The sequence below is a fragment of the Lathamus discolor genome, chromosome Z, assembly GCF_037157495.1.
Source record: "Lathamus discolor isolate bLatDis1 chromosome Z, bLatDis1.hap1, whole genome shotgun sequence".
NCBI lineage: Eukaryota > Metazoa > Chordata > Aves > Psittaciformes > Psittacidae > Lathamus > Lathamus discolor.
Window position 1 is genome coordinate 65,049,513 of NC_088909.1, and position 26,216 is coordinate 65,075,728.

Here is a 26,216-nt window from a genome sequence, read left to right on the forward strand (position 1 = left end):
TGCTGTTTACCAGGGGCTCATAATCAGGGATGTCACCGAGAAACTACTAAGCCTTGTGAAGTTCACTATTATTTGCTGCTGTTGTTTACATGGGCACCAGTGGAACCCAGGGAAAGGGTTTGAAAGGGCCAGTTGAGTCTAAGTAATTATGGGTTATGGACTGGTGCCAGAGCCAGGGGTTTGGCAACCTAGACCATGGGGCTCACTTTGAGAAACCTGGTCTGCTGTGGGCTGATGGGGTCTGTCTGTCAGAGAAGAGAAAGAGCATCTTTGGTCATAAGCTTGCCCACATGGTGAAGAAGGCTTTAAACTAAAGTTGCCAGGGGAGAGGAACCTCAATCTGTACTATTCTTACCATTCTTACCAGTTTGATGCCAGTGCCAGTGAGAAATGCATAGTCTGGAGAGGGATCGCAGGTCAGCAGGAGAACACCTGAACAGCAGCAGAAAGAAAATTTCAGCTACCCCAGCCAGTAAGTCAACTTCACTGGGAGGCCACCTTAAATGCCTGTGTGCCAATACCTGTATCATGGAGAGTAAACAAGAGGCGTTGGAGATGTATGCATGCCTGCAGGGCTGTGATCTTCTTGACATCATGAAGATGTGGTGGGATTGGCTCGTATGACCAGAGTGTTCAAATGGAAGCATATAAGCTTTTTCAGGAAGGACAGGCAAGGGAGAAGAGAGCCTGTTGACCTCAGTGACAGTGGACAGCTGGAGTGCATGAAGCTCCACCTGGGGATGGATGAGGAGCTGACTGAGAATTCATAGGTCAGAATTAAAGGGAGGGCAGTGGCAGGTGACTTTGAAGCAGGGGTCTGCTAAAGGCTGCCTGACAAGGAAGACTGAGTAGATGAGGCCTTCTCTGTAGACAGGTAGGTGTGGCCTCATGTTCATGAGCGCTGGTCCCCACATGGGACTTCAACCATCCTGATATATCTGTTAGAGGGAGAATACAGCAGGAAGTAAGGAATCCAGGAGGTTCCTGGAATTTGTTTATGATATCTTCCCTCTTAAGTGACGGAGAAGACAACAAGGTACAATACAGGACTTTCACCAACAAGGAGAAGATGGTGTGGAATGTAAAGCTGGAGGGCAGCCTTGGCTGCAGTAACCAGGAAATGGTGCAGTTCAAGATCCTTAAGGTAGTGAGGAGAGCACACAGCAAGCTCACTGTCCTGCGCTTCAGGAGAGTAGACGTTGTCCGCTTCAGGGATTTCCTTGGAACATGGGATATACCACTGGAGGAAAGAGGGGCCACAAAAAGCTAGTTAGTATTCCAGAATCACCACCTTCAAGTTCACGAGCATTGCATCCTGAGAAAGAGGAAGTCAGGCATCAGCTTAGAAAAGCTAAAGCACTGACAGAAGTAAATCTCATCAGGGACATCAAGTGCAATGAGGAAAGATTTGTAGGTATGCTGGCAATAAAAGGAAGACCAGGCAAATGTGGCCTCCCTGTGGAAGGAAATGGGAGACACCGTTACCTGGGATGTGGAGAAGGCTGAGGTGCTCGGTGACTTTTTTCCCTTGGTCTTCACCAGCAAGAGCTCCAGCCACACTCCCCAAGTCACAGAAGGCAAATGCACGCACTGAGAGAATAAAGAACCTCCTGCTGCAGGAGAAGATCAGGTTCAAGAGAATCTAAGGACTTTGAAGGGCATGGGTCTGCGAGACCTCATGAGAGGCATCTACAGATCCTGAGAGAAATGGCAGATGAAGTGCCTAAGCCACTATCCATGATAGAGAAGTCGTGGCAGTCCAGTGATGTTCCCACTGATGTAAAAGGGGAAATAGAATCCCTGTTTTAAAAAGGGTGAAAAAAGGAAGACCCCGTATCAGTCTCACCTGAGTGCCTGGCAAAATCATGGAGCAGATCCATGTGGAAACTATGCTAAGGCACATGGAAAGGAAGTGATTGGTACTGTCAGATCATGCCTGACAAATGTGGTGGCCTTCCAAGATGGAGCTGTGATGTTAGTGAGTAATGAAGGTGCAAGTGACATCATCTGCCTGGACTTCCGCAAATCATTTGATGCTGTCCTGCGTGATGTCTTTGGCTCTGAATTAGAAAGACGTGGATTCGACAGATGGACCACTGAGTGGATATGGAATTGGCTGGAGGGTCGCACTCAAAGAGTTTCAGTGAACAGCTCGATACTCGAGCGGAGACCAATGAGGACTGGTGTCCCTCTAGGATCGGTATTGGGACCAGTGCTGTTTAACATCTTTGTCAGAGACAAGGCCAAATACAAGGTTCCAGTTCCTCACCTGGGTTGAAACAATCCCAAGCACAAATCCAGGCTGGGTGGAGAATGGATTGAGAGCGGCCGTGAGGAGAAAGACCTGAGGGTATTGGTTGATGAGAAGCAAAGCGTGACCCAGCAATGTGCACTTGCAGCCCAGAAAGCCAACCGTGTTGTGGGCTGCGTCCAAAGAAGCATGGCCAGCAGGCCAAGAGAGATGATTGTCCCCATGTGCTCTGCTGTCACGAGACCTCACCTGCAATGTTGCATCCAGTCTGGGGCCCCCAACACAAGAGGCACATGGACCTGCTTGAGCAAGTCCGGAAGAGGGCCATGAAGATGATGAGGGGGCTGGAGCAGCTCTCCTGTGAAGAGAGGTTGAGAGAGCTGGGCTTGTTTAACGTGGAGAAGAGAAGGCTCTGGGGAGACCTTATAGCAGCTTAAGCTCATAGCAGCTTATTCCAGTACCTAAGGGGGGCCTACAAGCAATCTGGAAAGGCACTTTCTAGAAGGGCTTGTACTGGTAGGCAAGGGGTAACGTCTTTAAACTGAAAAGGCATATTTCGATTAGATGTTAGGAAGAAATTTCTTGCTGTGAGGGTGGTGAGACCTTGGCACAGGTTGCTTGGAGAAGCTGTGGGTTCCCCACCCCTGGCAGTGTGCAAGGCCAGGTTGAGTGAGGCTTTGAGCAACCTGGTGTAGTGGAAGGTGGGTAGGAACTAGATGATTTTTAAGGTTCCGTCCAGCACAAGCCGTTCTATGATTTTATGGTTTGTACTCTGGGTAAATGTCTTGCTTTAAATCTGAATTATTTTAGAATTGTTGCACCAGGGCATGGGAAAATGAAAATAAAATTTGCTGTGCTTGGATCAGTAAATTTACTGGAACACTTGCTTTATATTGTTTTATAATGTAGGAAATAGGTTACTTAATACAAGGCCTTCTGAAAGGGAAATGAGTTATGTTAAGCAAAAGTCATGTTCTTTCATCTCTTGATTTGGCTCATTATATCAAATTTACATACAGACAACACAGGAATTGACATTGTTTGTTGAGGGTTATTGAGGCTCAGCATGGGTATGGAGGAACCGTGAAGAACCGGTATATTGCTTTTATATATCTTAATTGGGAACAGTGAGCTGATTTTTGTGCAGGTGCTTTATACACTTTAGAAATCAAACATTTCTTATGATGCGATCTTAGGTATCTTTATGGGTACAGTTTTCCTGTCTTCCTGTTGTGTTAACTGGAAAAGGAATGGCACATTCAATGTAACCTTGTTGCCATTCTTAGCAAGGTGGAGGTCTTAAGGGTTTGATGTAAACAACACATCTTAGTGTTTACCAGTTTTACTGGTGTCAATTGTGTCCTTCATCAATTCAAGGCATTATTTTAATCCTTATTGTGTGCTTTGTTCTGATGCTGTTAATGTGCACTGATATTTGCCAGTCATATTTTATCCAGACCTGTATTTTTGCTGAAAATCTTTGAGTTTTTGAAAAAGCTTTTGAACTCTTTGAAAAGTGTCACTTCTTGAAACCACCTTTGCTTCCTAAAACTGGTTTGTGTTGGCATTTTGGATATTTCTAGAAAGAACCGATCGCATGTGGATAGAATTAGTGTATTCTTCCTGTTTGGCTTTCAAGCTAGCTTTGTCTTGAATGAGAACAAGAAAGCTAGTATAAGATTTGTGTGAGAAGGGAAGTGTGCCCTGCTCTGCAGTTGTTTTATTCTCTTTGGCTTTTTGCTGATGTGTTGCTGAGTTATTTACGTTAAAAAAAAAAAAAAAAAAAAGAAAAAAAAAAAAAAAAAAAAGAAAGGTGTGCTCTGTTAACTGAGTGAGGTTTCCATACATACTAGGCCTTACTATGTGCAGGCTGCTTCTTGCCATGAATGTATTCCTGTTGTACCTGGATTGAGACAGCCTTGCCCCTCAGCAGAAACACTTCCAACAGATGAAAAACAGTGGTCTTCCATTAGGATTTATTAGGAAATAAAAAAGTCGTGTCAGTGGTGTAAAGAGCAGGAAATGTAATTAAAGATGCCTAGGAACTGACCTTGGCCAAATTTCACTGCATGTGGTAAAGTTGGAAAAGCATCAGTATTTAGTTGTTTGTTTTAAGTGTAACTTTGGATAGTAATTCACCTGACCTAAAGAGAATACTTTTGTCTGAGCTGAGTCTTTTATTTTTTTTTTTCATTAGTATGTAGATACTAGTAAATTTAAGTGACATAGTAAGTATACAGATACTGTTAAATTCAACCAATATCCAGCCTGTACTATCTTAACGTGGTACAAGCATTCATTGTGGAACTCTCTAGACTTCAATGAAACAGAGTTGTAGAGCTGGAAACAAAAACCTGTTTACAGTAGAAGCAGACATTGAGATAAAACATCCATAGAGAAGGCAGTACATACACTTCTCAATGTCCTGAAGTAAAAATTCTTTAATAGAAGAATGTTTGTACATCAAATGTTATGACTGGTCTGCATTTTGGACTTAATACAGGGAAAGTAAGAGCACAAATAGTGTGAATTTCCTCAGCAGTTGAAAGCTCTTCTGAAATATTTTGTGTAGAAGGAGATATTACTTTAGCAATCTGGCTTTTTAAAATAACTTTTGGATTAACCAATTTCTCTTGCAGACTGTGTTTCTTGGTATCTTGATGAGGTCTATAGGGAACAAAAATACAGTTCTCCTTGGCCTTGGCTTTCAAATCCTTCAGTTGGCTTGGTATGGTTTTGGATCTCAGGCTTGGTAAGCACACATATTCCTAGGTACATACCTATTAAGGAACTGAAAATGTTTTTCCCAAGAAATTCTGCCATTTAATTTGGTTATCATGAGTATGTAAATGCTGTGCGAGATGAGCATTCTTGTGTTACGCTATTAAAGTTCCATATGCATTTTGCACATGTAGGAATTATAGAATATTCCAGGTATGTTGTACAAGCTGCAGACCAACAGACCTTTTGAAAAAGGAGTCTTTGCATCATTTTGGTCAGCTGCATTTTACATCTACAAATGTGGTTAAAACTTTTCCTTAAACTCACAAGCTAGTATGTTCTCTCCAGTAATTCCACTAGATCCATTCTATCAGTCAGTTACTGGACCTCTTTTTCTTTTATTTTCTGACATGCTATTCTCCTACTATAAATGTATTTGGTCTTGGAAACTATATTGATTTTCTTCTGTTGGAAAAACTGGAAGTGAAGTCAACTAGCAAAGTTGGAACAGCTGTTTCTTTACGAAGTTTATTGTACTAACAGTGATAAATGCTAGTTCTTTATCAGAGCAATTTGTAGTGAGTTATACAAGGTAGAGAACTGCCTCACCGGGACACCCTGTGAGTGACATTGTTCCTTTGTACAGCCTTTGGAGAGGGAAAGTCTGTGCATTACTTCACTCCCACTCCCATCTTTTTATTTGCTGTAAAGGTAGTGTAGTATCAAAAATGCTTCTGTTCCAACAATCTCAGGGTTATTTGTGGAAGGGAAGTAGGGAGAAAGCCCATACTGGATGATTTTCAGTCTTTAGATATTTTAATAAGAGTACTTTTGTAAGTACCCTTGTGGCACTTTTTGGGGGGTGGAGAGAAATTATATGAGCAGTTTCATTTTCAATTCAGATTATGTATTTAACACAGGATGATGTGGGTAGCAGGAGGTGTAGCAGCGATGTCAAGCATTACATTTCCGGCAGTTGGCGCTCTGGTTTCACGAAATGCAGAGTCAGACCAACAAGGTGAGTATTGAATGAATTTCTGTTCCAGCATCAGACTACTTTCTTAAATAACTCTTCTGACTAGAAAGCAGAATACTCATCTAGGTGTACTTCTGAAATGTGTTGATGAATAATGATTTCTTTGGTAGTAGCTGTGGAAGTCTGCCAATCTATCTAGAGAGAAAGGAAATACGCAGATTTATCAAATTTGCTTTGCGAAATATATAGTTTGTCTGACCAGCAGCATCTAGATTCCAGTAAAAGTATCACAAAAGCAGCAAAAACAGAAGTGGTAACTTTCATGGTTCTTTTCCTTCCTCTTTTTTTTTTTTTATTAAAAGTAATATTCTCTAAATAGATAATGAGGATTATGGTAACAATGCCATATTTTTAATGGAAACTAAACCCACATTTTACCAGATTAAAAGAAACAGACAAGTAGCTCTATTTAAGTGAAAATTTGTCCCTATTTGCTATAATACTTAAGATGTTCAAGAAATAGAAAAGGAAGCTTAAGTAAGTAGTTGGTTCGAGAAAATGGAAGAATTCATTGATTTTAATATGAAGGGGAATGAACAATCAGAAATATAACTCTTCATTTAAAATGAAGTAAGGGAGGGAGTCATCACAAAGTATAACACTGGCATATAATAAATGGATTTAGTGTTCTCTGTAGAAAAACCCAGTCTGTTCATATAAATTCTGAGTATCAGTCTCGCTGTAACATTTTACAACTTGGAGTTAGATTAGTGCGGTTAAATATGGGGGAGGTACCGTATTTTTAAAAGGGAGATTTCTATTGAGTTTGAAAGGTGCAAAAGACAGTATTTTACACGGCTTGTTTTATTATTCCCCTGCCCCCCCTTTTTTGTTTCTAATAGAGTTTTGAAAGACGTATTTTCTTTTTATGTCATGAAATGAATAGTTTACTTGACAGAAATCACTGGTTTGTGGTTTTTTTTTTTTTTTTTTAATTGTACATAGAGGAAGCTACAGTTTATAGCTCAGGAATACGGTAGTTTCTAAAGTGAAGTTTTGCCACCTAGTGGCACAGAGAATTTGAGCTTACATGTTAGCCTATGAAGAAAAATTTGGGTAACTTGCTTTTTTTGGCATGTTTTCTTTCCTTTGATTTTACAAGTTATTACTGCCTTAAGGAGGAAGCAGGTGTTCAGACTACTGATATTTTAAGAACAGTGTTCTGTAGAATCTTAATCTGTAAGATTGTCAAAAAACTTGTTACACTGTTGTCACAATCACTTCATGAAGTTGAATCATAGAATCATAGAATCATAGAACAGTTAGGGTTGGAAAGGACCTCAAGATCATCTAGTTCCAACCCCCCGCCATAGGCAGGGACACCTCACACTAAACCATCCCACACAAGGCTTCATCCAACCTGGCATTGAACACTGCCAGGGTCAGAGCAGCCACAACCCCCCTGGGCAACTGATTCCAGTGCCTCACCACCCTAACAGGAAAGAATTTCTTCCTTATATCCAATCTAAACTTCCCCTGTTTAAGTTTGAACCCGTTACCCCTTGTCCTGTCACTACAGTCCCTGACGAAGAGTCCCTCCCCAGTATCCCTATAGGCCCCCTTCAGATACTGGAAGGCTGCTATGAGGTCTCCATGCAGCCTTCTCTTCTCCAGGCTGAACAGCCCCAACTTCCTCAGCCTATCTTCATACGGGAGGTGCTCCAGTCCCCTGATCATCGTCGTGGCCCTCCTCTGGACTTGTTCCAACAGTTCCATGTCCTTTTTATGTTGAGGACACCAGAACTGCACGCAATGCTCCAGGTGAGGTCTCACAAGAGCAGAGTAGAGGGGCAGGATCACCTCCTTCGGCCTGCTGGTCACGCTCCTTTTGATGCAGCCCAGGATATGTTTGGCTTTCTGGACTGCGAGTGCACACTGCCGGCTCATGTTCGTTTTCTCATCGACCAGCACCCCCAAATTCTTCTCTGCCCAACCTGTAGCTGTGCCTGGGATTGCTCTGACCCAGGTGTAGGACCTTGCACTTGTTGTGGTTGAACTTCATAAGGTTGGCATCAGCCCACCTTACAAGCATGTCAAGGTCCCTCTGGATGGCATCCCTTCCCTCCAGCATATCAACCGGACCACACAGCTTGGTGTCATCGGCAAACTTGCTGAGAGCGCACTCAATCCCACTGTCCATGTCAGCGAGGAAGATGTTAAACAAGACCGGTCCCAACACCGATCCCTGAGGGACACCACTCGTTAACAGTCTCCAGCCAGACATCGAGCCATTGACCACAACTCTTTGTGTGCGGCCATCCAGCCAGTTCTTTATCCACCGAGTGGTCCATCCATCAAATTGATATCTCTCCAATTTAGAGAGAAGGATGTTGCGGGGGACAGTGTCAAACGCTTTGCACAAGTCCAGGTAGATGACATCAACAGCTTTACCCTTATCCATCATTTCTGTAGCCCCATCATAGAGGCCACCAAATTGGTCAGGCAGGATTTCCCCTTAGTGAAGCCATGCTGGCTGTCACCAAGCACCTTGTTGTTTTTCATGTGCCTTAGCATGCCATCCAGGAGAATGTGCCCCAAGACTTTACAGGCACAGAGGTGAGACTGACTGCTCTGTAATTCCCTGGGTCTTCTATTTTCCCCTTCTTGAAAATGGGGGTTATATTTCCCTTTTTCCAGTCATTGGGAACTTCACCTGACTGCCATGATTTTTCAAATATGATGGCCAGTGGCTTAGCAACTTCATTTGCCAGGTCCTTCAGGACCCGTGGATGGATTTCGTCAGGTCCCACGGACTTGTGTGCGTTCAGATTTTGAAGATGGTCTCGAACCAGATCCTCTCCTACAGTGGGCCCAAGGTCTTCATTCTCACAGTCCCTGCGTCTACCTTCTAAGTACTGCGTGGTGCAGTCAGAGCCTTTGCCAGTGAAGACCGAGGCAATGAAGTCATTCAGAACCTCAGACTTCTCCAAATCCTGTGTAGCCAGTTCTCCTGAAAGCTTCCTCAGGGGGCCTATGTTGTCCCTAGTCTGTTTTTTGTTTGCTACGTACCTGTAGAATCCCTTCCTGTTATCCTTAACATCCCTGGCTAGGTTTAATTCTAACTGGGCCTTAGCCTTCCTAACCTGGTCCCTAGCTTCCCGGACAACATCCCTGTACTCTACCCAGGCCGCCTGTCCTTGCTTCCATTTTTTATAAGCCTCTTTTTTCCTTTGAATTTTCCTCAGCAGCTCCTTATCCATCCAAGGAGGTCTCCTGGCCCTCCTGCTGCACTTCCTTCTAGTTGGGATGCAGCACTCCTGAGCTTGTAGCAGGTGCTCCTTGAATATCAACCAACAGTCTTGGGCCCCCCTGCCCTCCAGGGCTATATGCCATGGAACCTTACTAAGCAGGTTCCTGAAGAGGCCAAAGTCTGCTCTTTTGAAGTCCAGGGCAGTGAGCTTGCTGCACGCTCTTCTCACTGTCCTGGGGATCTCAAATTTGACCATCTCATGATTGCTGCATCCAAGGCTGCCCTGGAGTACCACATTCTCAACAAGCCCTTCCCTGTTGGTGAGCACAAGGTCAAGCATGGCACCTCTCCTTGTCGGCTCCTCTATTACTTGCAGAAGGAAGTTGTCTTCCACACAATCAAGGAACCCCCTGGATTGCTTGTGCCGTGCAGTGCCATTGTTCCAACAGATATCAGGGTGGTTGAAATCCCCCATGAGAACAGGGGCCTGCGAGCGTGAGGCTTTTCCTATCTGTCTGTAGAGTGCTTCATCCACAGGTTCTCCTTGATCAGGCGGCCTGTAACATATCCCCACAGTAATGTTGCCCACGGCTGTTTTCCCTTTAACCCTGACCCACAAACTCTCTGTAAACTGCTCACCTGCCCCCAGACAGAGTTCCATACTCTCCAGCCTTTCCCTAACATAAAGGGCAACTCCCCCTCCCCACCTGCCAGGCCTGTCCTTTCTAAAGAGCCTGTAACCTCCCATTCCAACACTCCAGTCATAGGAGCCATCCCACCATGTTTCTGTGATGCCTGTTATATCATACCCCCATAGATGTGCACACATCTCTAATTCCTCCTATTTGTTCCCCATGCTACGGGCGTTTGTATAGAGGCATCTGAGACGAGCTCCAATTGAAGCCGGCTCGTTGGCTGGAGCAGCTGGAATATATCTACATTGTTCTGAGCATTTATTATAGGTGTTGGCAACTGACTGGGTGTGTTGGGATGGAATGATGCCCCCCTCCCCCAACGCATCTAGTTTAAAGCCTCCTTGACCAGAGGAGTTGAAACAGAAAGACACCTATAGAACTCTGATTAATCAAGCTTTTGAAATAGTCCAATGTAAAACTACAACCAGTCTAGTATTGTGAATTTACTTCAGTATTGCTGAATATACTGCCCCAAAATTCGATACTACAGTAAATCCTGGAATTAGACTAAGGGGAAGAAATCTGCTACAGTTTGTGCATATTTAGCCAGTAGCAACCCTTAACATAGATAGACTACTCTAAATTTCACTTGAAAATAAATTGAGCTGGTACCAGACTTAACCTCTGCTTTCTTCATTGTAGGGTTTAGGTGAAGGTGGAAGAGCTACCACAGAAAACTAGACTTGCAAACATGCACGTAAATTTAGTTACTCATTTTCAAAACTCATATTGTTCCCAGTAGCACGCAAGTACAGTAACAGACTGTGGTCATGCAGAGAATCACTTAAATCCAGCGAAGTTTTCTTCAGTATATTTCTTAAGATTGTAATATGTAGAAATAATTATGTGATGTGCTATTTTGGAACAGCCATTAAAATACACTTAGAGCTGTTGGCTCCCAAGGTTTAATTCTTGATTAGAAAAAAATAATAATCCTGGTCTTATTTTCTTTTCTTCATTAGGTGTTGTCCAAGGAATAATAACTGGAGTAAGAGGTCTGTGCAATGGCCTGGGACCAGCACTGTATGGCTTTATTTTCTTTCTTTTTCATGTGGAGCTCAGTGAATTGCCACCTGATCAGACTTCTGGAAAAAAAGCAATGCAAGATCCCAGTGATGAGGTAGATTTAAAATTTGATGTGAAGTTTGTGTTGTAGACACTGGTAAAAGGGTAATAATCTTGTCATTTTTGGTTGATTTTAAAATGTTGATATCTGATTCTTGAACTATGTAATTCTTGCTTGTCACCTTTATTGAACCATTAAGATCACTTGTAAGTTAAATTTGATAGTAAATATTCAGATTTACAGTAGTAGCAGCTTTGGTTTCAGTATTTAACAGAATTGGTTAGCTTTCACATAAATCTACTCAAAACACAGCTGTAATTCTGAGTTACAGTGAAACATGAAATTGTCACAATAGGAAAATAATTTTTGTAACTCAGTAAATTGTAACAGGTTTATTTTTTAACCTCACAGCAACAGGTTAATTATTTATGTGGGTTTTTTTTTTTTTGTTTTGTTTGTTTGTTTGGGTTTTGGGTTTTTTTGTGTGGGTTTTTTTGTTGTTGTTGTCGTTTTGTTTTGTTTTTATTTTTTAAACAGCAGTTAACAATGCTGTTCTGTTCACCATCCTTTCTTACCTGGAGGAGAAGTTAATCCTTTACAACATTTCTCTGGAAGTCCTGGGCCGCATCAAAATGAGTGTGACCAGCAGGTCGAAGGAGGTGATCCTGCCCCTTTACTTTGCTCTCGTGAGACCTCACTTGGAGTATTGTGTGCAGTTCTGGTGTCCTTAACATAAAAATGACATGGAACTGTTGGAACAAGTGCAGAGGAGGGCCACGAGGATGATCAGGGGGCTGGAGCACCTCCTGTATGAAGACAGGCTGAGAAAGTTGGGGCTGTTCAGCCTGGAGAAGAGAAGGCTGCGTGGGGACCTCATAGCAGCCTTCCAGCATCTGAAGGGTGCGCATAAGGATGCTGGGGAGAGACTCTTCGTTAGGGAGTGTAGTGATAGGACAGGGGGTAGCGGGTTCAAACTTAAACAGGGGAAGTTTAGATTGGATATAAGGAAGAAGTTCTTTACTGTGAGGGTGGCGAGGCACTGGAACAGGTTTCCCAAATGATTGGTAAATGCTCCATCCCTGGCAGTGTCCGAGGCCAGGTTGGTTAGAGCCTTCGTAGACATGGTCTAGGGTGAGGTGTCCCTGCCTATGGCATGAGGGTTGGAACTAGATGATCTTAAGATCTTTTCCAACCCTTACTATTCTATGATTCAGTAAGTCTCTCCAATCTCTTTATTTTTTTGCCTTTTTTTTTCTTTTTTAATCCCTTCCGACTTTGTTTCAGGTCTGCATTTTTGTGCTTTCCTATTTGGCTTCCAAAGTATCAAATGTGTTCTTACCAGAATTTGGAGGATCTTATGGACCTTTTTTCTTTTTTGCTTGATTGCTCTGACCTCTTCAGCTACTATGTTGTTCTTAGGATTTTGACAAAGTAATGTGGTGGGGTGCTCTGTAATTTGCTCAAGTGAACCGAATAGAGTAAGGGGGCAAAGACATTCTTTTTGTTGTACAAAAAGGAAACTGTAGTAAAATATTGGAAAACCTTTATAATAATAATTTCAGGTTTTCGAGAGCCTTGTCATGCTTCCATTACTTAAACTTTTGCTCTTGAACTCTTTTTTAAAGCATTGAATCACATAAGCTTTTCTTGGGGACAGGGAGTCTGTTGTCTTTTTTGACCTTGTATACACATTTCTGTCACAAGTGATTTCAGTATATTTTGTTACTGCAAGAATGTTCTTGTGGTGCGTTTTGTTGAAGTAGCCCAAATGTGTGCAGTGAAGGAACTGACTGTTTCAGTAAGTTATAAATGAGTCAAAACTTATGTTGTGGAATTTCCTAAGGCTTTTGGTTGAAGAAATTCCTGTACTGAAGCATAATGTTAGAGCTCCTGTATGAAAAAATGATTTTTCTAAGCTGCAAGTATAAATTAAACTGCTCTTCCAGATGTTCTTGTTTTCTTGAAAACCTACTTATTATTAAGTACTCATTTTTTAGTTATCAGTACAGCAAAATCAGTAAGTATTTGAGTAACTATTGTTTCAGTGGCACAGCTCTTATTATGTAGGTACTCAAATCTTTGTTAAATATCTGTAATTATATCTCTCCCTGTTAATAGTTCCTAGGCATCTAACATGTAAAACTATTATTCAGGAAAAAAAAACCAAACTTTTTTTCCTACTAATTCTTATGTTTAAGTCTAGTAAGTTTAAGTCTAGTGAAAGAACTCCCCAGTTTAAATATTACATAGCTTTAAAAATTAATTCAAGTAAAATGAGTGGAAGTGAAAACCAGGGAATGCACCAAGATTAGACTAGGAAATTAGTGGATGCGTACAAGCCTAGCTTGGATTTTCTTCAGTGTTTTAAATTGATAACAAGGAGTTGCTGTACAGGTATACATACTTTGAAAAATGTTATTTTGATTTTATTAAATGCTAATAAATTTTCAGTAAGAAGCATTCTAATTACAAGTTTTAATAATCACGACTTTTTTTAAAAAGTTACTGGAAGTCTTTGGAACTGCAGTTAACTGATGTGCAATGTGTTTTAGTCTGTGACAAGCGTTGTTTGTTATCTTCTGATGCTGAAGCTTGTATTCTACCCCTGTTTTTCAAAAGCTGTGAGTCTATATAAGCTCAATTGAGAATGCACTGTTCCTGTGCTGAACCTTGCTCAAACCCAGTGTACTGTTGACGTGAATTAAAAATAGTTCTTCCTCCTTTGTTTCCATTGCTGTAGTAGTGAGTATTACTGCAACTACAGTATATTTATATAGGTATTGTTAAAATTATTGATGTGAATGAAGGATAAAGTTTGTTGTGTAACTTCTGACACTGTCCCATAAAAAAAAAAAAGCCAAACAAAAAAAACCCCAAACAAAAACCAAACGTTTCAGTTTTAACTAGTGAAAGCTGATTATTGTCATAACTTTGTATTGTACCGTTCAGTTATAGTCTTTTGTGATCACTGATTGACAGAACACTAAACCAAGTTGTTAGGTATAATGGGTTTGTAAACTTTCATGTTCAAACAGTGGTGACAGGAAAGTCTGGATGCAAATTACAGTTGTTTAATTTGTAGAGTAAATGCAGGAGAACACAGTCTAGTGGTCATAACTTCTTGTGATTTTTTTTTTTTTTCCCTAAACAGATTGAGCTTAATTTTTTTTTTTTTTTAATTGCCTGTATGTGTTCATTTCTATTACTCTAGAGGACGGGAATATTACTTTTTTTTTTTTCATCTCATGGAAGTGGGAGAGCTGGAATCTTATCACGGGTCGCAGTGTTCCATCAAAGAACAGATCTGATGCACTTAGTCAAGAAAAATTGCATATCTGCTCTGTTGAGCATAAATAATAAAAATTAAGCATATATCTCTTAATTTCCTTTTAAATAACTGGCAGTGCAGTAAGCAAATGCTTTTCAAAGCTTCTTACTCCTTTTGATGAAACTGCTGTAGTGGAATATTCAAAAGCTGCTCAGATAAATCATACAAATGAAGATACTAATTTATGGAAGTTTATTACATTTTTGAAGAACTTGCAGACTTAGCAGCACTTGAAGATATAAGTAATACTCTTCATATAAGTTCCGTTAATATGATTATATACTTCAAATTTAGACACCATCAGCTGAAAAAGTAGGCTTCTGCTTGTAATAAGGCAGGAGCAAGGGAAATACCCTATTGCTGTATGCTTAATTTCAGCTACCTTCCCACTTCACACTAGAATAATTTTGCGCATTTAGTTTAGTAGAAAAGAAGTGCACTTGATTGACTATTTCTGATTCTTATTTAGTCTCAGTTGACAAAAATACAGAGAAGTTGTTTAAAGATTAAAAAGAAATTGCTGGATTGCTGGCTTTTTTTATATGGTTTTCTCATCAAAATTAGCTGGTTTAAAGGTAGTTTTATAACCTTTTTTATGATTGTTTTTGGTTTTGGTTACAGGCATGTTGCCTAAAGAAAAAAAGAATTGCAAATAGGTATCAGGCAATGTCTGTTTCATCTGCCAGGCAATCCTAGTGTGTCAATAGTTTTGTGTGTGTTTCTGTTTCTTAGATCAGTGTGTAGATCAGGTGAGGAATTCTTAGGGATGCAGAAGATTCATGTTAAACTGTGCATATGAACTTGTTTGCATAAACTTTATAGCCACTGTAAATATGTTTCCCATTATGTCCTGCCATAAGGGTACAATTCTTAATGCAGAAGTCTATGTCTAAAACTCTGAATTCCTTGATATGCTTGTTTCCCTGCAGAGAGCAATCATTCCTGGTCCACCCTTCCTGGTTGGAGCATGCATTGTTCTTCTGGCTTTCCTAGTTGCCTTATTTATTCCTGAGCACAACAAAACCAGCAGTACCAGAAAACACAGGAGCAACAGCAGCAGTACTTTGGGGAACAACCTAGACCGAAGCAGTGAAGAGGACATTGAACCACTGCTGCAAGATAGCAGTGTATGAAAGCTACTTTTGAGAAGACTGTGGAAAAAAATCATGCACTGAATTGCGGCTCTGAAAGCTTGGTGGGATGTGCAGAAATCTAGCCCCTGAAAAGAAGGCAGCTTCCCATGTGACAGGGGAACATCACATGCAGTATGATACTTAAGGTTGATACCATACCTGCAGGAGGGTTTGTTTAGCATAGCAGATCACAGCTGGGAGTGACTCAACCCAGTATTGGGACTGGAGTTGCTATGTCAATTCCTGGTATTGGAAGAAATGCAAATATACAGGCATAATGTGTTTTTTTTTTTTTTTTAAGTTTGAATGTTCCATTCCTGGAGTTGTATGCAAAATAACCAGGTTTGAGGCAGAATGGTTTCTGCCACTGCTGGTAAAAGTGGCTTTGTGTCTCTTAACGCCTTTTGTCTGCATATGTACCACGTATAGTCCTCACAATGTGAGAGGGACTGATCATACAGTTCTGATATCTGAAATAGTGGTTATCAGTAAAAGTAATACAATTTCTGAAGATACATTCTCAAATATTATTAGGTAAAAAGAAATCCAGAAGCTACAAGAAAGCAATGATGAAACTGAGATAACTTTTGAGGATATATGATCACACATGACAGTCATTACCCATAAATGAAGGTCATACTGACGTTTTAAACCCACATTACAAAACAGTCAGTTCTGAGCAGTTAAAACAAATCCAGATGGCACCTGAGAGCACTGGTCACATTAGCGTTTTCCTAATTAAAAAAAACACCTGTAGAATTTTAACTACAAAATTAGCGGCATCAGAAATATGGAAACTTCTGGCTTCCAAGGTAGGAAAAACAGTGGATGCCATAATAGTTTACATCAAGAAATATGTATATTTATTGCATTTTGTCACTTTATCTGCCATATGAAATGCTTCCTATTAATTCTTTTCACCCCTGCCTTAACTGCCATTTATTTTTCAGTTATTCATAGAATCATAGAATAGTTAGGGTTGGAAAGGACCTCAAGATCATCTAGTTCCAACCCCCCGCCATAGGCAGGGACACCTCACACTAAACCATCCCACACAAGGCTTCATCCAACCTGGCATTGAACACTGCCAGGGACGGAGCACCCACAACCCCCCTGGGCAACTGATTCCAGTGCCTCACCACCCTAACAGGAATGAATTTCTTCCTTATATCCAATCTAAACTTCCCCTGTTTAAGTTTGAACCCGTTACCCCTTGTCCTGTCACTACAGTCCCTGACGAAGAGTCCCTCCCCAGCATCCCTATAGGCCCCCTTCAGATACTGGAAGGCTGCTATGAGGTCTCCATGCAGCCTTCTCTTCTCCAGGCTGAACAGCCCCAACTTCCTCAGCCTGTCTTCATACGGGAGGTGCTCCAGCCCCCTGATCATCGTCGTGGCCCTCCTCTGGACTTGTTCCAACAGTTCCATGTCCTTTTTATGTTGAGGACACCAGAACTGCACACAATACTCCAGGTGAGGTCTCACGAGAGCAGAGTAGAGGGGCAGGGTCACCTCATTCAACCTGCTGGTCACGCTTCTTTTGATGCAGCCCACGATATGTTTGGCTTTCTGGACTGCGAGCGGACACTGAAGCCGGCTCATGTTCATCTTCTCATCTACCAGCACCCCCCAGTCCTTCTCTGCAGGGCCACTCTGATCTCTTCTCTGCCCAACCTGTAGCTGTGCCTGGGATTGCTCTGACCCAGGTGTAGGACCTTGCACTTGGCATGGTTGAACTTCATAAGGTTGGGATCAGCCCACCTTACAAGCGTGTCAGGGTCCCTCTGGATGGCATCCCTTCCCTCCAGCATATCAACCGGACCACACAGCTTGGTGTCATTGGCAAACTTGCTTAGGGCGCACTCAATCCCACTGTCCATGTCAGCGAGGAAGATGTTAAACAAGACCGGTCCCAACACCGATCCCTGAGGGACACCACTCGTTAACAGTCTCCAGCCAGACATCGAGCCATTGACCTTTGCATGCGGCCATCCAGCCAGTTCTTTAACCACCAAGTGGTCCATCCATCAAATTGATATCTCTCCAATTTAGAGACAAGGATGTCATGTAGGACAGTGTCAAACGCGTTGCGCAAGTCCAGGTAGATGACATCAACAGCTTTACCCTTGTCCGTCATTTCTGTAGCCCCATCATAGAAGGCCACCAAATTGGTCAGGCAGGATTTCCCCTTAGTGAAGCCATGCTGGCTGTCACCAAGCACCTTGTTGTTTTTCATGTGCCTTAGCATACCATCCAGGAGAATCTGCTCCAAGATTTTACCAGGCACATATTTAGCCTTCATATTACTGTCTTACCTGCTGGATCTCATGGGTATTTTCACATTAAATTTCCTTTCAAAAAGAGGCTTTAAAAGAGTTATGAATGTGTACAAATGTGCTAATTTTTAGAGGCATTTTATGAAAAAGAGATTTATATGTATTTTGTTTCAGTGTAAATGGACCATTAAACCCAACTTTAATGAAGTACTCCTATGAATGTTTTATATGTACGCAATGTATGTAGATATTTGTAAGGAGTTTAAATTTTTCCAGATGGGGTGCTGTGTAAATCAAGTATTTATGAATTTAATGAGGGTACTGACAGATATACAGTTTTCTAAAAGGATTGTGTATTGACTGAACAAATCTAAGAATATATATTTTGAAACTTGTTCCACATAGAGCAGAGATAATGGACCTTTTGTACTATGCAGTTTGATTTTTAAGTTAATAAGTTTCCTCATGCATAATAAATCTACAGCTTAAGCTTTCTAGGTTTCATGTGTAAGTGTGTTTTCTTCCATGTCCATAGAATCGTGGAATGGTTAGGGTTGGACGGGACCTTAAGATCATCTACTTCCATGGTCTCACACTAGGCCATGTCTCCCAAGGCTCTCTCCAACCTAGCCTACAACACTGCTGGGTATGGAGCATTTACCACTTCTCTGGGCAACCTGTTCCAGCATCTCACCACCACCACTGCAGTAAAGACCTTCCTAATGTCCAATCTAAACTTACACTTTTCAGTTTTTTTTAAAAAAGTTACTTTAAACTTTTCAGTTTAAAAAATGTTGTCCCTTGTCCTGTCTCTACAGGCTGTGCTAAAACATCTTTCAGTCTTTCTTATAAGCCACGTTTATATACTTAAGGAGTCTCCCAGAGCCTTCTCTAGGCTGAACAACCCCAACTCTCTCAGCCTGTCTTCACAGGAGAGGTGCTTCAGCCCTCTGATAGTTTTTGTGGCCTGGCTTTGGACCCACCCCAACAGGTCCATGCCTTTCTTCTGCTGGGAAATCCAGAGCTAGATGCAAAAAAGTTGGTGCTGTGCAATATGCTTCGTTATTTTTGAGAATCTTGGTTTAACACTGCAGCATGGAGATTTGAAGGTCTGGTTCTAAGTTCAGTTTATTTTAATACTTGGTTTTAATGGCTATCATTGCAGATAAGAGTATTTCACGCAGATATGTAGATCCAGATGGAACAAGTGTGCTGCTGGCTGTGCTTACTAGATTGTGATTCTCATTTTTCAGTCTTATCCAGCGATTATGCAGAGGTGTTTGTTAAAATTCAGGTAGGAGGTTTCCATCCTCCCTACTGTGAGTCGGTTCTTGCAAGCTAACTGGAAAGTCTTGAATTGTGGGTTTTAACAAGTGGATTGAAAAGGCACTAAACCTCTTCATTTGAAGACTTTTTAAAACAGATGAGGAAATTGTTTTCAAGCTCAAACGTGCTGGTATCACAGTTTTTATAGGTGATACGTTTGCACTGCTTTTTGCAACAAAATCATGATGATGGAAACGTTTCCAAACTTCTGTTTTCAAAGTGATCTACCCATACAGTGAGTTTCTTTAGAAAAGCAGTTATTTTCCCACTCACTGTCAAAAAGTCACCTTTGCCTTGAAGAGGTAGATTAAATGTTTTTATTTTTCTGGCCTAGGTAGCATAGTACTGACAGGCCTTTTTCATCACAGGAAAGGTCAGGAGATTTGAAACGCTTCTCTTTTTGTGAAATTAAAGTGTATACTTACTGTTAAAGTTTGATTGCTCTTTTAAACACTTTGCCATGAGATAACCAGTGAACCTCTGAGTTACAATAGACTTTTGTGGTCACTCCCTATCTCTTCCCAAAGTATTGTGAAGATTCTAATATTGAAAGGTCCTTGGGTTTATTAAATTAACCACATTGATGACATCTTGTAGCACTTTGTGTGCTTCTAACTCCAACTTAATTGCTGCACAAGGAATTGATTGTGTAAATGCAGTCATATCAATTAGGTACTACTTGTGAAGCTATATTTTTTGTAACCCTTGGTTTTGTTGGCAGGAAATGATGGCCATCTCTGATTGAGTAGCCAAATGAGAATTTAGGCTTGTGGATTTCAGAAAGTTGCTTTTATCTGAAGTGTCCCTTAATTGCTGCCTTTTGTATCCCTTAATGCGTATGTATCGGTTGTATAAGAAATGGGCCATAAAGGAAACTGCTGCTAGGTCTGAACAAAGGCAAAAATCTGCCCAGAAGTACTTTATTTAGTGATTATGCAACAAAAACTAACAATGGAACAACAGAAAAGCAGCATAAGCCATGTCAAATTACTTTTGTACGTATGGAAAGAGTCAGTGTTCTTGAAAACTTTGCTGTGGTTTTATTGTTTTCTTCAGAAAAATCTGTTTTAGAGGCAGATTTTGTCTTCCTGGCAACTATTCTCCTCCCAGTTTTGGTAGTATTTCTAAGCATATTTTCATGCTTTGCGGCAAAATACTGCAGTCTTTCCTGGAAGTAAAGAGTTCTCTTTCATAAGAGATAGTAAAGTATGGAGGTGTCTGCTGGATGTATGCAGATAGTACTGTTGACAACTTGATGCTTTTTCTCAGAGCAGTGATTGAAAGATACCTGTGAAAAATACTGCCAGGAAAAAAAACATGGCATAATTGTTCTGGTAACAGACTGAAGAAAAAATGGAACATACAGGTCTAATCATCCTTCCACAGTGGTGAAAGCTCCAAAGCTGTTTTTTCTTGCATTGCTACTTTATGCCTGCATAATAACTGAAATGTGTTTTGTAGTCATTGGCTTCGTTTGTAGAATCACAGAATAGTTAGGGTTGGAAAGGACCTTAACATCATCAAGTTCAACCGCCCCCCCCCCCCCCCCCCCCCCCCCGCCATGGTATGTAAGTAGCTGCAACATCAAACTTCTGTCTTGCCGCGCTTGTCCTCTAGCTTAAGTGTAAGCACTCTGTGCTTACACTTAAATGCACTATGAGTTTTAATTCAGTGCTGCTAGTGATCCCAGAAAGTTTTAAACATGCATTTAAGTGCTACTAGGATACTTTAAAGACAATATTTAAAGAAGTCTACAAAAGGTGTATATTTCATATATTCGTTAACACAGAGAACAAGAAGTCTGAGGAATATAAATACTCACTAGACCTAAAGCCAATTGCATTCTGCAGATCCTTGTCAGGCACACATTTTGACCTTTGAGAGAGGTTGCAGGCCTCCTTGTTGTCCACACAGGAAAAAAGCTGTTTGCCTGGCTGCTAATTTGCAATCTTGTGGAGTGGTTAAGGATTTAATGTGCTTGGAAAATGGCTTTCCATTTTTCCTCAAGAAGCAAGCTTTCCCTGCCAATGAGTTAGCTTTCATTTTTCAAACATGTAGGCATGTTTGGGCAAATACCATGGGAAATAATGGAGCGGTGAAAACTCCTAATGATTCTGGAACCAAGTAATGCAGAGTCCGTATTTTTTTATTTTTAATGCAAATCACATGAAAATAGTGTATGTGGCAAGATCAAGAAAAGAGTTCAATTGTTGGTGTTTCTAAAATTCTGAAATTATTTATCTGTATATGAAATACTTCAGCAGCACCACAGCTGCCCTTTGTGAAGGTGAAAGAAAGAAAAATTTGATAAAGGTCAGTCTGTCATGCAGCGTATTATGAGAAAAACACTTTCCTAGGGTACAGCCTCAGCAAAAGTGGGCTGCTGCCACCTTGACATTACAGCATCTGTCAAAAGGAAAAACAACTCATGACTCTAGGCAATAACTGAAGGTAGTAAAAACAACCCACTTGCCCTATTTCACCCATCTCTGGGGGGGGAAAACATCAAGCTACCATGTAGCAATACTATTAAAAAATTCTGCACGGGTGCCTCAAGCAGCTGGTCGAGGTCTTGGTCTTTTATTTTATTAGGAAATAGAATCATAGAATAGTTAGGGTTGGAAAATGCAGAAAAAGTAAAAGCTTAACTCTGTTTGTGGAAGAAGCCCAAGGCAAATATATTTGAATTTATTTGGTTTTTTTTTTTTTTTCAGCATTAAATGTAGTAGTATTTGGAAAAGGGACTATAAAAATGCAACAGGGAAGATTGCGCGTGTGCCCTTTGAGGTAATATTTTTTTAAATACTATTTTTCCTTAATCGCAAAGACTCCATACTCAACCTGAGATTTTTCAAGTCGTGCTGTTATATTTCTAACACAATTGTCAGGAATTCTGGCCATCTAAAGTGTAGGGTAAGTGTAATAAAAGTGCATTTGAAATAACATGGGGTTACTGAAGAGAGAGAAAGAAAGAAAGCAGCTTGAATTCCAGTTGAGTTTTCAGACCCAATAAAAATCTCATGAAGTGGGTGGGCTTTATCTGGAAGTTGATACAATAAGGATTAGTAGTGGTTGCACAAAGGCTTTGTTAGAATCATTTAGTTAAAAAGTGCTTTACTTTCCCTAAGACCTGGCTTTGAAATTAAATATTTTGACATCCTGTTGATCAATGACTTTAGCCAAGGTTATATCTGAAATATACCTAGATTTTTTTAAAATGAGTCCTATGAATCAAAAGGTAGTAGAAAAACCTGCACGCCAAACTTGATCTCTGAAAACTGAAAACAAGACAATTCAATCGCATCTCACACAGAGCCATTTTCCCATGACACCTTGTGTGCCACAAACTTTTCTGGTATTCATTTATCCTCACAGAAGAAAACTTACAGCTTCAGGCACCTTGTTCTTCAAAGCTGGGAGAGTCCAGCTGCTGCCGTCTCTGATGTCCGTTTTGCAGCTGCTTCCAGCTGGTACACTTCTAAACAGCAGTGCTGTAAAAATGTCTTTTGCTTATCTGTTCATGTTCCAGCATTTCCCCCCTGCTAAGATGACAATTCTTTTCTGACCATGTGACTTTTGAGAAGATTTCTAGTAGCTGGCATGTGAGAGTGTTAGCAGCAAATAGCCATGTTTGAGTTGGAGTGTTTGGATGCTTGTTGTCCCAGGAATGCTGGTTTAATGCTTTTTTGTGTCCTCTTTGTCCTGCATAAAAAAAAAGTAAAAGTCTAAGGAAAGGGTGACACAGCAGCACTATTTAGAGCATTGTACATGCTGATCATTTAAGCCTTGACTGCATAGCTTCTTTACTAGCCAAGGTTCAGACGATTAATCCTTTTGACAGTAGAGACTGGAAAAGCTGGATACTGCGAGTTGCAGCTGTCTAGAAAGCCTAGTAATAGTAGTAAAAGCATGTGGAAATCTTGGCTTTTGTTGTCACAGTGTCAGCCTTCACATCATGGTCTCAGGAGTACTTTAAGATGTAGGTGTCTTTGTAAACAGATTGTACCACTTTATTCCTAAGTAAAATCAGTCACAGGAGAAAATCTTAGCTGAGAAAGTAGTACATCTATCCACAAAACCCAGCGTGTTGTTTTAGTCAGAAAGTGCCTCAGGGCACTGAGCTTCAAATGCTCGGGTGAGACATCACAGATCCTTCTTAGATACTAGTCTGAGACCATCTTGTCAGTGGTTTTAGAAAATCCAATGCCTGCATTATGGCAAAAAGCTAGTGAATTATCTAATATATATATATATATCTGGCATTACCCTTCAACTCAAAGGACCATAAAGAGCTTTACCAACTGGATGCAAACTATTTCTAATGCTACATAAAGACAATCCCTGGTAAAGAACAGACTGAGGGAGTGAAGAGTGCTTATGTTGATCTCTTTGGAAGTGCCAGTTGTGAAATCTGAGGTCGGTTTCATCTGTGGATGGACTAGAAATTGTCACTTACTCATGCACAATGGAGTGTAGCCTGTGGTGTTCTCACCTTGCTAAAGTCTTAGGTAAGCTTGAATAGCTTTCTTCTGTGTTTGTGTACTGATTAGGCTGGATTTCGCTAAACTAAACAAAAAAATTTTTTCAAGAACAATCATCCTCTGCCGTGAAAATGTATTTGCTGAAGCAGATGATGGAAGATAGAACACATTCCTGTTTTATAATTAAACATGACAACTTTAAAGTAGTCTGACACAGGAGGAGCTGCACCTCTGAGGTGTTAAATAGCTGAATTACTGAAAAAGAAATGGAAACAAACTAAGCTAATTAATTTAAAGAATGTACAGAGATTTCTACCAAAAATATGAAGACTGGTATGACTGAAGTGTGAACAGGATAGTGTGTTGAAGCCTTAGAAACAGCCAGTGAGGGTATGGTGTGTGTTAATTGCTACAGAATGCCGTACATTGTTTGATTCAGATAACTTGACAGCAAGCAAAAAACCTCCTGAAATATTAGTGCTGTCAAAGTGAGAGGTCTGAAGTCATAAAATACCCATATAGGAAGACAACAGAGTAACAAGTCTCAGGCGTCTTGCTCAGGGTTTACAAAGGTTGAGACAAGTTATGGAGGTGAAAAACCCTAAGTGGGGTCCACAATGAAGAATTATTAAAATCACATCCTGGAGTCAGTGTGTTATAAGTCAACCAAAGAGAAATCACAGTAGGTGAGAGGTGAGTAGATAGTGTTGCTTGTCCTTCATGTTGTGTCAAAGCGATCCTGGCCAGACTGCTTAGCTGCATGCCTTGGTGCTTGTTGGTATGCAACTACGTGCACATTGTGAGATAATTTTGTTAAATCACCTTCCCCGTCTGTAACATCTTGCATTGAATTTTGCTACAGTAACTTCCCGCAAATATAGGAGTGGGTTAAAAGCCCTGCCATGACTGACATAATTTTAGTAGAGTAAGTGGTGGCTGAAAAGTACTTTGTGTCCGCAAAAGCGAGTGATGCCACCAGGCAGGAAGGCTGTCAGGGGATAATTTCTTTGGTGGCAGTGCTAGTTCTGAATTGGTTTGGTTTAAACGTCTTTCCATTATCTCAGGCGGATGAGCTGACTGCATTAGAGAAAATTTAGGAACGCTGCTCTCTGCACAGAATTGAAGCCTATCAAGAAAATACTAAGAAAAGCTCTAAGTATAAAAAAGAAAGCAAGCATATGTATGTGTATTGATGGCACTTGCTGTTGGAAGGAGGAGAACAGGTCCCTGATCAGCTATTGGATTGTGTAGGACAGAGTGAAAACTGGAAGATGAGATCAATGAGCCTTTGGCACTAGGAAGTTTTTATGTTGCAGAGAGTGAAGGCTGTGGAGGGAAGCATATCATATACACTGTAAAAACTGGCCACTGCTGGCACAGCACAGTGTACTGCAAGAGGTGACAAATGTGCTGGTCTTCATAGACGCATGGACAGCACTGGAATGGTGTTGACTGCCAGTCTGTAAGCACTCCTCCACAAGCTGCTTGTAGCTGCGCAAGTTTTTAACTACCCAAGTTAGTTAGAAAAGTATTGCCAACATCTTTAAGCAAGCAAACAAAACCATAACTTCCTGGTATTGAAAATGGGGGAGGAAAACATGAGGCTTACAGCTAGATCACAGCAAGACTTAGGCCACCATGTCTGACCCAAAGGGAATCTGGAGACACAGAGCAGCCTTGCACTGGAGGAGAAAGTATGTGGGGCACTGACGCAAGTGCCTGAAAATGTAGTTTAAAAATAGGTATTTCCTGTCAGCTGGATACCTTTGCAAATACTTAATGGAGAATCTTAGAACTTGTTTGAGGTGAACTCCATGGTGCACTGTGATGGTTAGCAAAATTTAAGTCGCCTATTAACTTCACTGGTTGACAGCAAGTCTGCTTGTGCTTTGGGAGGCTTTCAGGTGCACCTCACAGTATTTGACACTGCCGAGGCTAATTAAATAATCTGCTTACAAACAATGTTTGCGTGTGTTTGAAGATTTCTGTTTGTGGTGACTAACAATGTAACAAGAGTTTGGCTTTGTGTTGTTTACATTTTGTTGTGTCTATATTAGGAAACCACTTGGCACAACAGAAGAGGATCTGTAGTTGGAGTCTGGTCCTTGTCTTCTGCTTCTGTTTGCACTGTTGGTGCAGGGGGTTTACTCTCAATTGCATCTAGGTTGGTCCCCTGGGCCAGAAGTCTCCATCCCATGTGTGGACTTAGCGAAAGGCAAAAGGCTTAAGGGCTGCCCGAATGAATACTCTTCTGACAGACCTGGTACAAGACCTAAGGCATCTGTTCTGTGTGTGGAAAAACACTCTGAGAAAAGAGAATGTTAAGTAAAGACAATTAGGGAAAGTGCTTCAAAACTACTCTGAACCAAGCTGCTAGTGCAGATGCAGCCTGAAGGGAACAGATTTTCCTTTGCTGCCTTTAACTGCTCTCACAGGTTAAAAGGAGAAAATTGCCTTCTTTCCTCTTTCTAAAGAAAGACACCTGCTAGGTTAGGGCTTCATTCGCAGGTAGTGGATAATTTTAAATGATTCTGAGTTCTGAGTTTAGGACAGACATTCTGTCCTCGGTAGCAGCTCTCTGCCTTTGATGACAGATCTGTTCCTCTAGGGATACTCCTCATATGAATTTTAATAGCAATACAATTTTCCAGGCAAGGGTGGGCTTGGCCTTCAGACTCGTATCTCAGTTCACTCGTTGTACTTACCCTGGCTAT

The 26,216-nt window shown here is 41.0% G+C and overlaps 1 protein-coding gene across 3 annotated transcripts in view; it reads left to right on the plus strand.

Moving 5' to 3' along the window:
* Positions 1-18,192, plus strand: part of MFSD14B (major facilitator superfamily domain containing 14B) — a 40,047-nt gene extending 21,855 nt beyond the window's left edge. For all 3 annotated transcript variants that reach the window (XM_065662078.1, XM_065662079.1, XM_065662080.1), the window contains exons 9-12: positions 4,891-5,003; positions 5,893-5,990; positions 10,856-11,013; positions 15,217-18,192. In XM_065662078.1, the coding sequence (XP_065518150.1) occupies positions 4,891-5,003; positions 5,893-5,990; positions 10,856-11,013; positions 15,217-15,420 (573 nt within the window). In that variant the 3' untranslated portion in view covers positions 15,421-18,192. The remainder of the gene's footprint in view (positions 1-4,890; positions 5,004-5,892; positions 5,991-10,855; positions 11,014-15,216) is intronic.
* Positions 18,193-26,216: the final 8,024 nt, after the last annotated feature.